At 46.1% G+C, this 13,856-nt stretch overlaps 1 protein-coding gene across 5 annotated transcripts in view; it reads left to right on the forward strand.

Moving 5' to 3' along the window:
* Window positions 1–4,277: 4,277 nt before the first annotated feature.
* The window catches only part of LOC121135487 (carcinoembryonic antigen-related cell adhesion molecule 1-like), a 32,661-nt gene continuing 23,082 nt past the window's right edge, over window positions 4,278–13,856 (forward strand). The window contains exons 1-5 of one of the 5 annotated variants that reach the window (XM_040734325.1): window positions 4,278–4,527; window positions 5,266–5,625; window positions 7,101–7,379; window positions 7,851–8,105; window positions 9,827–10,102. In XM_040734325.1, the coding sequence (XP_040590259.1) occupies window positions 4,464–4,527; window positions 5,266–5,625; window positions 7,101–7,379; window positions 7,851–8,105; window positions 9,827–10,102 (1,234 nt within the window). In that variant the 5' untranslated portion in view covers window positions 4,278–4,463. The remainder of the gene's footprint in view (window positions 4,528–5,265; window positions 5,626–7,100; window positions 7,380–7,850; window positions 8,106–9,826; window positions 10,103–13,856) is intronic. The other 4 variants (XM_040734326.1, XM_040734327.1, XM_040734329.1 and 1 more) reach the window with 4 other exon arrangements.

The raw sequence follows: 13,856 nt of genomic DNA on the forward strand, positions 1-13,856 counted from the left end.
AGGTAGGTACATGGTCTTCTGCGGATGCAGTATCCACTCCTTAAACACTGTTTGTCCCTAAAGGTTATTCTTCCCTTTCCCAGGGCCACTGCCCACCATGACCTTAGGAAGCCACAGCTACCAGGGGCCAACTCTGGTGAACATTCCTTGAGTCCTACTATGGACGAGGTCCCAAGGCACCCTAATGTCCTCTTGAAGAATCACCCCCTGCCCCAGGGACTTGAGCCTTCCCTGGAACCGCAAGGACCCCTGTCATAACTAGCACAGTGGACCCTGACTGCTATTCCATTATTTCTGTGGAAATTGAGACGCCTCTGCTTGCAGGATGTGGAGTCTCAGACATCTATGCCCTGGTAGGTCTATGCTCTCCCCCATCACATAAGATCCTAGCTGTGCAAGCTCAGGGCAGAGTGTGTCACCTGACAAACCTCCTAAGGTCAGGAGATGGTAAATATGGCCCTATGCAGAACTAGGCCTTTTGTAAGTGGCAGAACAGTCCCCATCCAGACATGAATCAACTGTGTCCCTCATGTGTCTGAGTAAACCTTGATGCAAGAAAGAAAACAGTGGGAGAATAAATGACAGCTGAGTGTTCGACCATGGACAGAACTTCTGTATAATCCACTCCCTGGCTCAGGGAACTTGTGAAGAGGAGGATGGAGAGGACTGAGGTAAACTGCTGTCTCGCGCACAGTATGGCCATAAACTCATGAAAACACAGCAACACAAGACCTGTGTGAGACAGGCCCATCAACAGCACACCATGGACAAGAGAGGGACTTGAGAGGCCACACCCCTTTCTCAGGACCCATGGGCAATTGATGGCCACCAAGGGGTAGGAAATCGTTTTCTCCAGTGCTTAATTGCCTGTACTACAGTGAGTAACCACCCCACCATCCATGCTCATGTAAGAAACCCTAATTAAACAGTGAGGAGCACACAGAAAGAGACAGAGGCCCCGTGAGACGGCTCACCACCTGAAAGCACTTGCTGCACAGCCAGATGACCAGAGATTAATCTCCAGAATCCATGTAAAGATTGGAGGAGAGAATCTACTCCTGAAAGTTACCATCTGAACTCTGCACACTGTGGTGAACACACACACTCACTCACACACACACACACACACACACGTACATAGAAGAATGATAACTTGCATATGACACACAAAGCATGTAGCAGGGGATATTTTAGGAAGAAGGGTTCAGCAGGAGTGGGAGATGATGAGGGAGTAATAGGATTGTGTACGACAAAATACATTTATACCTGTGTGTGTATGGAACTGTCAAATAATGAATTTTAAATATTTTGTAAAGTAAGTCACTTCTCTCCATTTTTTTTAAAAAGGAAAAGTACTTAGAACACAAAATTCCCTCCCCTGACCCTTCCTTTAAAACATTAAAAAAGAAGTAATAGAGAAATTATCTACCTTCCAAAGGCTTTCTGAGAATCAAAAGGACACAAAATATATTTTTTAAAAATTTCAAATGTGAAAAATTAATTTGCTTTTAAATTCTAGAAGAATTTATATAAAAATGTAAAGTTGGTTTTGTGATTGAGTATTGAAATTCATGCTTTACTCAAATTTACTTAGTAGGTGTATAGGATAATTTTATGTCCACTTGACACAGGCTGCAGATGAGTGAGGAAAAATCTCTACATGATCGGGCCATAGGCAAGCCTCAAGAGCATTTACTTAATTAGTGGTTAAAGGGGGAGGGACAAGCCCATTGTGAGTGGAGTCACCCCTGGGCTCATAGTCCTGGCTTCTATAAGAAAGCAGGTGGAGCAAACCACAAGGAGCAGACCAGTCAGCAGCCCCCTCCATGGCCTCTGCATCAGCTCCTGCCCCCAGGTTCCTGCCCTGTTTGAGTTCCTGTGCTGACTTCCTTCAGTGATGAACGTGATTTGGAAGTGTAAGCTAAATAAACCCTTTCCTCCTCCAAGGTCCTTTTGATCATGATGTTTCATCACAGCAACAGTCAATGTAAGACAGCGAGTTTATGAATTAATACTACAAACTGAAGCAACATACAGAACAGAGAAATGTTCACATATAGCATACGGATTTTGTGCTCGGAATCAGTAACCGGTACACCTCAGGAAAAAAGTGATCCCTAGTCATCAGGGAAACACTAAATAAAACTACTGTGAGACACCATCTCAGCCCCAGTAGAATGTCTACAGTAAAGTAACTGAGAACAAATGTCGCAGAGGATGAGGAGAGGATCACTTACTCACTGCTGCTGGGTAGGCAAATTAATACAATCGTTGTGTAAAGCATGTGGGAGTCCCTCAAAACATTACAAGTACCATACGACTCAGCTGTTTCACTGGGCACATACCCAGAGATGCTGCACCCTACCGCAGAGACGTCTGCACCCCATGATTACTGCTGCTCTATTCACTATAGCAAGGGGATGGGACCATTCTGGATGCCCATCAACAGATGAATGTATACTGCAAGTCTAGTGCACACAGTAAGAGAAATATTTTTCATCTTTAGAGAAAAATGAAGTCACAGAATTTACAGGAAAGTGGATAAACTTAGAACGTATAATGTTACATGAGATCACCCAATCTGGGGGGAGGGATATAGTTTCTTCTATGTGGGTCCTAGCTTGCAATGTATACATGTACATATGTAATTAAATATGTGGAGGTATTGTACAACATTTAGCAAGGAGAACACAAAACGGTAATTTTAATGAGACTAATGCTCCATAGTGAGTTCACACACATGCTGTCCTTTGTGTGGACCCTCTGAATGTCTTCTCAACATGTGAAACGGTTTTGATGGAAACGGGACTTTGGCCAGCAATTTCCACATGTGACTCTATTCTGACACCTCTCTGAGAGGCCCAAATGTGAAGGCATGATTTTCATCATTTAAATGTCCCTGTACAACACAGTTCTTACAAGTACTACCAACGTAGGGTGTATTACTGTTTAAATAAGAATTCCAGCTACAAAAGTTACAGAGAGTGAAGGCTGTCAGAAGTATGCTTAAATCATCACTTCTGGGGACTTTTGAGAACTCCTGGTAATGTGGACTTGCTGAGCCTGAACCTGAAAGAGAAACACCAGGAATTCAACACTGATTACCTTGCAGGGTTTGGTTTGGTTTTCATTTTACCTTATAATTTAAAATGTCTTCTTGCTAGTCAATAACGTACTTTGCTTTAAAATTTAAAAGCTGGATGGAAACTATTTTAGAGTGAGCAATGGACTTGGATACGCCTGCTCCAGAACTAGGTGTACAAAAATCTAATAAAACACTGGAAAGGGGTTCAACATCACGAGTCTCTGTGGAACTGCAGATCAAGTGGCAGTTGGTATAAAACCTCAGCTGTTACAGTCTCACCTCAGCACAGATCTACTAGATCCTCAAGGGCAGCTGCACACTGGGACCTTTCCTGGGAAACTTGATGCTCAGCTCCTGACAGCATTTGGAGCTTGGCTGCCATCCTTGTGCAGCCCAGACGTGAGCTGCAGGTCTCCTCATGAACACCAGGGGCGGCAATACACCACATGTCAACAGGGAAAACTCTCCCTGAGGTGGGAAGCTATCTTGTAGACTTGTCTCCATCCCAATTCCAACAGCTGGAGCTCCCTCACATAATCACTTCCTGTGTGTCTGAGAAGCCCATTCTGCAAGAGGACCCCATGTAGTTCTCTCCCTCCTCACCTCATCCGTGAGGAAATAGGGGAGATCACGGGGCAATCAGCAAAGAGAACAAAGGTGTGCAGAAAGGTCAGGGAGGGCATGGGCAGACCTGAATCACATTCAGTCATCTCAGGAGGCTGGGGGATGAGGGTGTCTCCCCGTGCCCTCCAGAGGAAGCTGGAGCACACAGTCCTCTTTCTAGGACACACAGGTCACCTCCTCCTGCCCACCAGGATATACAACCCCTGACAGAACTTGTATGCCTGGATCAGACTGGCGACTGGTGACACCAATGACAATGGATCCGGGCCCTCCACAGTCATCGCTCAGTAGACCTTTTCCAGTCACTAGAGACAACTCCACCCCCTGCCCAGAGTAACTCCCACCTTCCCAGAGCTTTGGGAACACAGGGCAGACTGGGCTCAGCTGGGTCTCTGTGTCACAAGGAAACACACTCTTGGCTGTAGAAGTGCAGGGACTCCCTCTGGTGCTGACAGACAAGGTCAGGACACAGCAGAGGGCAGCCCTGGTGTGAGCTGTTGTTTCTAGGAACACGGGACACTTCTCAGTCTTGTGACTCAAAGTGTGTTCTAGAACACTGAACCAAAAAGGAATAGGACTGGAGGCAGAACTTACACAGACTCCACCCCAGCCCATGTGACTCCAGGAGGTGCCCTCCTCTGGGAGGAGGCTCAGGCCTGGGAAGATAAGCAGAGCAGACAGCAGAGCTGCCAGGCTTGACAGCAGCCTGAGAGACAAACCTCTCCAGAGGAAGGGCTAGCAGGCAGCAGAGACTATGGAGCTCACCTCAGCCCCTCTCCACAAAGGGCAGGTCCCCTGGAGGGGTCTCCTGCTGGCAGGTGAGGAGACATTCCTGGGGGTGGAGAGCAGAGACGGGGTGGGGTCCCTGGGAGAGGGAAAGAGCCTGAGAAGGGCCATCTGGCTTCTGCTTGGAGCCTGAGAGCAACAGGAAGCTCACAGTGAAAGTGAATTGCTAAGTGGGGAGGGAAACTCAGCTGTTCCCCCTCGTAAGTTCATCAGCACTGGCCCCTGTGTCCTGAAGACTGACGGTCACAACTCTGTCAGGTGACTCTCCAAGTAAAACTCAAACTGAGAAATCAGCAAATAAACCCCAGGCTCTGGGACACTGACTGCTCACAGGTGTCTGAGATGTTCCGGGCAGTGGGGTTTAAACCAAAATCAGACTAGTCCTCCTCACAAAGGCCTAGTGCTACTGGCCATGAAGACAGCAGCGAGGACATCTAGAAGGTGGCCTCAGGGGTGACAAGCACTTCAGAAGCAACAGAGCAGGGAAAGGGCAGAAAATGAAGGCAGAGAGTCTGTAGAGGAGGAGGTCAGAGAAGACATGCCTACACTCCCCATATATTCTGAGTGTGAGCAGGGATCTGAGGGAGTGAGTGGTGAGCTGTGTAGACACCCGAGCAGACACTGTCATTCAGGGGACAGATTTGGGGGTTCTGACCTCCCCCTAACAGAACACCAACACACCGAGGCTGGGAGTTGAGCACACTCAGGTTTCAAATTTCCACCAAATGCCAAGATCCAAATGTTGATAGATTTTCTCTCTTCCCTCTTAGCCTTACTTTTAACCTACTGTAATTCTTCTGCTACTGCCCAAGCCAGACTTGCAGCAGTCCCACCCAACGTGGTTGTAGGGGCAAGTGTTATTCTAGAGATCCACGATCTGGAAACGAAAATCATGGCCTATTACTGGTACAGGGGACCACATCTGCATGACGATAAAGAAATCGTACGATTTATACCAAGCAGACTTGTAAATATGCGCGGGCCTGCACACACTGGCAGAGAGAAAGTATACCAAGATGGATTCATGCTCTTAGAGAACGTCAATAAGAATGACGCAGGGACCTACACGGCACGTTTGCTAACAATGAACTATGATACTCTGGTACTATCCTTGCAGTTCCAAGTATACGGTAAGTAATTCTCTCTCTGTAACTTCTGGGTCATGGATGGAGACAATCCTACTCCACACACAGGGTTGTCCTTCCTGGATGACTCTGTGTTATGGTCCCCACATTGTGGTTCAATCATTTAGTAAAGGACACAGAGGGGAGAAAACAGCAATAAATCAGGATGCCTCACTGGAATCCACGCTCAGAGAAGAGGGGGTGAGGTACCTGAGCCCAGGCATGAGAGACTCTGCCCAGGGTCTTAGATGCTCATCATGAACACAGCTTTGAGAAAGATGCTTCAGGACTCAGGCAGGGCCTGGCTGAGGAAACCATCAGAGTCTCACAGAGAGATGAACACCAGAAGCTCTGCTCCAGACCTCCATGCCAGACTGGACCAGGAATCCGGGAAGCTTGTAGACTGGGCTGAAGTTTGACCTCCCTTTGGAGCTGACAGGGGACAATGATTGATTGTAGGCTGGTGGCCTGCTGACTGTCAGCCTATGAGAGCCATGTCTGAGGTGGGTCCCCAGGCATCTCAGGGTGCTCAGCATAGGTGGGGAGGTGTGAGAGGCAGTCAGCCAGCTGTTCTGTGGTCTTCTGAGACCTCACAGGAAGGTCAAGAGCCCTGAAGAGACAGGAGGAAAAGTGTACGAATGGCAGCCCCTTGCCCTCCTCGGGTCCATCCCAGGAATTATTTCCTGCAGGCAAATGTTCGCAGACACTGCTTGCTGGAAAGTCAGGTCGTTGTTCACATTTAAGGTTCATTTTCAGGAATGGCAATGATCATTTACCATGTGTCCTATTATAAGGAATGTGAGACAGGAACCACAGACACTGAGTCTGGGTCTCATAGTCCATGGTTGGCACAAGCTACCTGGCCACAGACACATCTCTAGTTTCCCACTATGGAGAGCTTAGTAGGTGCCCTTCAGTCTTCTAGATCATTTCGTAGACTCAAACAACTGACAAGAATGGTCCACCTCTGTTCCTCCTCACCTGAATGCCAGCCAGATCCTGATCTGTGTGAGATCTCTAACAGGCTGTCAGGTTTCTCAGGGAAGCTCAATGGGAAGACTAATCATGACCTATGTGCAGGACAGCCATGAAGAGCAGAGGCTTGGAGGACACTGGTCTACACTGAGCAGTGGAGGTCAGTGCAGCTGGAGGGACTCACACATTGCGTCTCAAGGCCTGCAATGGGTCAGTGAGGACCAGGAGATAAAATGAGGTCTCTGATTCCAAGGCTTGAGTCTGTCCATTCCCACACACTGCACTCAATTCCCTCACGAGAAAGCCCTTGCCTCTCCCATACACAGCTCAGGAGGCCCCATGACCTCTGAGCTCTCAGCTACTCCATCTGCCTGGCATTTGCTTCCTGCCTGATTCCTTAAGGATCTGGGTAGGCATGGAGATAAGAGACTGTCTCTGGTTGGGACAGGCCCTTGCAAGAGTCAGAGGTACCAGACAGGGCAATCTTCTCTCTGTTGTCTTCACAGCACCGCTACCCAAGCCCAACATCACAAGCAACAATTCTAATCCCATGGAGGGTGAGGACTCGGTAGCATTAATGTGTGAGCCTGAGACTCAGAATACAGTCTACCTGTGGAGGATAAATGGCCAAAGCCTCTCAGAAGGTGACAGGCTGAAGCTGTCCATCGACAACAGAACTCTCACTTTACTCACTGTTGTGAGGACTGACACTGGACCCTATGAGTGTGAAACCCGGAATCTAGTGAGCACCTCCCGAAGTGAGCCATTCACTCTGAACATTACCTGTGAGGATTGCCTGTTTCATCCTGGCTACAACACCTAAATACAGATGGCTAGATTTAGAACACTCAGTCCCCTTGCGTTTATGACACAGACCCACCACACATACACCTATGCTGGCCAGGGCATCCTTGGCTAGCCCAAGCACATACAGCTAGGCCTAGCATTAGCTAGAAGGAGCTGGAGAGACTTCTTCTGCCTAGAGAGACTCAGGGTGATGGAGACAGGGGACATCTCAGACTCAGGCTCAGTGCACACACGAGTGTACAGTGGGGCTGTCTGTGTGTTGTGCTTAGGGTGGATCAGGGCTTGTGCATGCTGCATGAATACTCTTCGACTAATCTACACCCAGCTCTGGGTGGTAGCTGTTCATCTAATGTTATAGCACAGCTAAAGAGATTCCATGGCCTTCTGCAGACCAGGATTTCCCCTTCCCTCTGCTGACATCACATGTGGCTTTCTTCTATTTGCTCCAGATGGTCCAGATGTCCCCATCATATCCCCCTCAGATACTCATTTCCAGTCAAGGACAAACCTCAGCCTCTCCTGTCACGCAGCCTCTAACCCACCCGCACAGTACTCCTGGTCTGTCAATGGAGAGCTCCAGGCATCCTCCCAAGAGCTCTTTATCCCCAACATCACTACTAATAATAGCAGATCCTCTACCTGCCTCGTCCATAACTCTGCCACTGGCCTCAATAGGACCACAGTCAAGAACATTATTGTCCTTGGTAAGTGGATCTCTGAATGTCAGCACCAGGTGTGGAGTGCAGTCTTTTGGCTTTCTGGGAAGATGCAGAGGGATTTAACTTACAGACCCTGGCTATGGGAAGAGACAAAACTGAATCCTCCCCGAGCTTCCTGCTCCATCCCTATGTCTAATGGTCTCCTGCTTCTCTGACTTCCCCTGGCTGATAGGGATGGAGCTTGGAATGTGAGGAGGGGATCTCCCAGCCTTGGAAAGCCTCAGGTCGTGTGAGGGACCTTCCAGGGGTCTTAATATCAAGATACCTTTCTGTCACTAACACAGCATTCCTGTCCCCTCCATTTTCCTCTTATGGTCTCCATGACCTAGAAGGAACACCCAGGTCTTTCAAGTATGCTACATTCTCTTTCTCCAAATGTGAGGAGAAAACTCTGCACAGATGGGGACAGCAGTTCAGAGCTCTGCTCCCAACTCAGCTCCTGTCTCTTGGGTGTCTGGCTCAGCTGACTCCATAGGATGGAAAGAGTGGGTGGAGAATGTGTCTGGGAGCCCTGCTCTGAGTCCGGGTGAACCAAATCAGAGACCATTTGATGATGCTCATTCCCTTACTGTTCTCAAGGTTTAAAAAGCAAATGTCACCTGAGAGTGGTTGTGCACACCTTTAATGCCAGCACTAAGGAGGGAGAGGCAGGAAGATAGTATAAGTTCAAGGCCAGCCTGGTCAACATAGCAAGTTCTAGGTCAGCCAAAGCTGAGACCCTGCCTCAAAAAAATCAAGAAAAAGCAAAACAAAGTAAAATAAAATGTCACTGATGTACATCAGAATCCCTGAGTTCAGGGATGGGAAAGTGGAGACGGGAACTACAGGTTAGCTGGCTCTGAGCTGTGTCTTGGTTCTGAAGGTCTATGTGAGCTTTGAACACTAGCTCAGGAGGTAATCACTGAGAACACTGTACACAGGCGTGGAGAACAGGGACTCCTGTGTCGAGTCTCCATGTAGAGGACTGCACAAGGAAGGTGCCAAGAGACATCTGTGGTAAGACGTAAGGATGGTGGACCTCTACTAGTAGCACTGGGGAGGCAGAGGCAGGTGGGTCTCCTTGAGTTTAAGGCCAGTGTGGTCAACATTGCAAGATCCAGGCTAGACTGGATGATATATGGAGACCCGGCCTCAAACAACAAAACAAATCAGAGTCTAGGATTAAAGCGGCAGGCTGTTATCAACACTGTGGCAATCCACCACTTCTCTATGGAGTTTAATCCATACCCATGGGGTTTTGAGAAAAGTAAATCTTTCTTCAAGCTGAAATTAGTTAGTTTGGGATTTCTCCCAATCCTGAGATCTAGGCTTTAATACCTCTAAGATTAGCTGGGCCATCTTAACCCCATGACAAATTATTGAATGAATAAGAAACAGAAAACTTTTTTATAATGGGAGGACATGACTGTTCACTCTCAGAAAGTGTGATACAAGAATTTTCACAAAAAAATTAATGGGAAAAACACCCCCCATGAGATTTCTGGACAAGAGACTCTGATTGTGGCCGCTACACACATATGCTAAGTCAGGGGTCACTGTGGGTGATCTGGGTAGCAGGAAGATTCAGTTCCCTCCTTACAGACCATATCTTGAACACAATCATGCGATCTTGCAGAGGGCCACTTCATTCTGTGGGCCCTGTGAGCTGGCGGAGATCTCTGAGGGTGAAGGACTCTCAGCTGGTCCCCTCCACTGTTCATCCACAGAGCCTGTGAATGTGCCCTCCATTGAAGCCAGCAAAACTGTAGTAAAAGAACTGGAATCTGTGTCCCTGACCTGCTCCTCAAATGACCCTGGGATCTCCTTCCGTTGGCTCTTCAAAGGGGAGCATCTGGTGCTCACGGACAGAATGAAGCTGTCTGACAACAATCGCATCCTCACCATAGACCCTGTCAAGCTGGAGGATTCTGGGGAGTATAAGTGTGAGGTCTCCAATCCAGCCAATTTCAAGGATAGCGATGCCATTGTGCTGGACATAATACGTGAGTATCCTTCTCTTTCCTTATTACTCCATAGTGTTGGGGTGGGGCAATTTCTTTATCAACAAAATGGGTAAAAGTCACAAGGAGAAAAACATGGCTCAAGATACGAATCCAGGCAGCGTGGTGCTGGAAGCATGTTCATCTCATGATGAAACCCCAAGCAAGCTGAGCGTAGTGCCGCATGCCTTTAACCCCAGCACAGCAGGGCAGAGACAGCTGGATCTTTACAGTTCCTAGCCACATTGGTCACTGTAGTGAGTTCCAGGGCTACGTAGTGAACCCTGTTGATGAGAGAGAGAAGGAGGGGAGAAGGAAGGAGGGAGGGAGAGATGGAGAGGAGAGAGTCAGAGAGGGAGAGAGATGGAGAGAGAACAAGAAGCCGGAGGAATAGGATTACAAGGATATATATATATATATATATATATATATACATATATATATATATGTATATATTGTGTGTGTGTGTTATAGGACTGGAGAGACGGTTCAACAGTTAAGAGCACTAGCTGCTCTTCCAATATATAGGGGTTCAATTCCAGCATCCACTAAACAGCTAATTATTGTCTGTAACTGCAGTTCCAAGGAATTCAGCACCCTCTTCTATCCTCCTTAGGTACGGAGCATGCAGGTGGCAGAGACATACAGGCAGGCTAAACACCCATACATATATTTTAATTTTTAAGATTTGTTATTTTAGACATTCTCAAATGTACAGTTCAGTGGCATAAGGTATATTCATATTGCTCTGTAAACACCATCATTGTCCATTTCAAAACCTTGTAAATCTATTCCACCCCCTACAATCCTGGATGTAGAATTACGGAGTTGAGTGCAATTCTTTACTCTTTGGGGAGTCACAATGCCATGTCTCATGGTTACATTTTTAAAATAATATTTTATTTAACTTTTTACACATGTTATTCCTAGCTCCCTCTCCCTCCCCTTCTCCTCTCCCACCAACTCCCCCACCAACCCATTTCATCACCCTCCAATCCCCATGGAGGGTAAGGCCTTCCATGGGGGATTTTCAAAATCTGTTATATTATCCTGGGCAGGGCCTAGGCCCTCCCCTATGTGTCCAGGCTGAGAGAGCCTCCCTCCGTGTAGAGTGGGCTCCCAAAGTCCATTTGTGTGTCAAGGATAAATACTGATCTACTATCCGAGGCCCCATAGATTGTTGAGGCCTCCTCTCTGAAACCCAGGTTCAGGGAGGTCTGGATCAGTCCCATGCTGGCCTCTCAGTCATCAGTCTGGGGTCCATGCGTTCCCCCTTGTTTAGGTCAGCTGCCTCTGTGGGTTTCATTAGCCGAGTCTTGATTCCTTTGCTTGTTACTCCTCTTTGCAGCTGGGTTCCAGGAGTTCAGTTCGGTTTTTAGCTGTGGGTGTCTGCCTCTGCTTCTATCAGCCACTGGATGAGGGCTCTAGGATGGCATATGAGGCAGTCATCAATCTCATTAACAGGGGAGGGCATTTAAGGTAGGCTTAATGCTAGTTGGTGTCATTTTTGTAGAAATCTGAAAATCTCATTAGTGGTCCCCTCTATTATGGTATCTGTCATCCTGCTCTCCTCTCTTCTTACCCCGACTTCAACCTTTTGTACAAGGAGATAGACATGGTTCTACCTGCACTCTTCTACATGCCAGCATCCAGTTATTCCAGCACCATTTGTTGAAGATGCTTTCTTTTTTCCATTGTATGATTTTAGCTTCTTTGTCAAAGATCAGGTTTTCAAAGGTATGTGGGTTAATATCAGGGTCTTCAATTCGATTCCGTTGATCTGTCTATTTTTGTGCCAATACCAAACTGTTTTCAGGACTATCGTTCCATAATAGAGCTTGAAGTCAGGGATGGTGATGCCTCTGGAAGTTCCTTTATTGTTCATGGTTGATTTGGCCATCCTGGGTCTTTTGTTTTTCCATATAAAGCTGAGGATTGTCGTTTCAAGGTCTGTGAAGAATTGTGCTGGGATTTTGATAGGGACTGCATTGAATTTGTAGATTGCTTTTGGTAAGCTTGCCATTTTTACTATGTTGATCGATCCTACCTATCCAAGAGCATGGGAGATCTTTCCATTTTCTGGTATCTTCTTTGATTTCTTTCTTTAAAGACTCAAAGTTCTTGTCACCTGTTTGGTTATAGTTACCCCAAGGTATTTAATGTTGTTTGTGGCTATTGTAAAGGGTGATGTTTCTCTGATTTGTTTCTTGGCCTGCTTTATTGTCTGCATATAGTAGGGCTACTGATTTTTTAGTTAATTTTGTATCCTGCCACCTTGCTAAAGGTCTTTATCAGCTGTAAGAGTTCCCTGGTAGAAATCTTTGGGTCACTTACATAGACTATCATATCATCTGCAAATAGTGAAAAATTGACTTCTCCCTTCCCAATCTGTAGTTCCTTGATCTCCTTTTGTTGTCTTATTGCTCTAGCAAGAACTTCAAGGACAATATTAAACAGATATGGAGTGGACAGTCTTGTCTTTTTCCTGATTTTAGAGGAATCGCCTTGAGTTTCTGTCCATTTAGTTTGATATTGGCTGTCGGTTTATCGTATATTGCTTTTAATATGTTTAGGTATGTATGTATGTTCCTGTTATCCCTGATCACTCCAAGACCTTTATCATGAAGGGGTGTTGGGTCTTGTCAAAGGCTTTTTCAGCATCTAGTGAGATGATCATGTGGTTTTATATGGTGGATTACATTGATGGATTTTCATATCTTGAACAACCCCTGCATCCCGGGGATGAAGCTACTTGATCATGGTGTATGATTTTTCTGATGTGTTCTTGGAATCGATTTGCCAGTATTTTATTAGGTATTTTTGTATCAATGTTCATGAGGGAGATTGGTCTGTAGTTCCCTATCTTGGTTGTATCTTTGTGTGGTTTGGGTACTAAGGTAATTGTAGCCTTAGTATAAAGAGTTTGGCAGTGATCCTTCAGCTTCTATTGTGTGGAACAATTTGAAGAGTATTGGTATTAGCTCTTCCTTGGATTTCTGGTAGAATTCTGCACTGACTTTTTTGTCTGGAAGACTTTTTATGGCTGCTTCTATTTCTTTAGGGGTTATAGATCTATTTAAATTGTTGATCTGTTCTTGATTTAATTTTGGTAAGTGATATCTATCCAGAAAATTGTCCATTTCCTTTACAATTTCAAAATTTGTGGAGTTCAGGTTTTCAAAGTATGACCTGATGATTCTCTGGATTTCCCCAGTGTCTGTTCCTATGTCCCCCTTTCCATTTCTAATTTTATTAATTAGTATGTTCTCTCTCTGTCTTTATAGATTGGATAAAGGTTTGTCTATCTTGTTGATTTTCTCAAAGAACCAACTCTTCGTTACATTGTTTTTTTGTGTTGATTTCAGCCCCCCCCGTTTGATTATTTCCTGGCTTCTTCTCCTCTTGGGTAAATTTGCTTCTTTCTGTTCTAGAGCTTTCAGGTGTTCTGTTAATTCTGTAGTGTGACTGTTCTCCAGTTTCTTCATGTGGGCACTTAGTGCTGTGAACTTTCCTCTTAGTACTGCTTTCAGAGTGTACCATAGGTTTGGGTATGTAGTGCCTTCATTTTCATTGAATTCCAGAAAGTCTTTGATATCTTTATTTCTTCCTTTACCCAGGAGTGATGCACTTGAGCATTGTTCAATTTCCATGAGTTTGCGGGGGTTTCTGCAATTTGTGTTGATGTTGAATTCTAATTTTAAGTCATGGTGGTCCCATAAGATACAGGGGGTTATTCCAATTTTTTTGCATCTGTTGA

This window comes from Mesocricetus auratus, unplaced genomic scaffold, assembly GCF_017639785.1.
Source record: "Mesocricetus auratus isolate SY011 unplaced genomic scaffold, BCM_Maur_2.0 Super-Scaffold_100038, whole genome shotgun sequence".
Taxonomy (NCBI): Eukaryota; Metazoa; Chordata; class Mammalia; order Rodentia; family Cricetidae; genus Mesocricetus; species Mesocricetus auratus.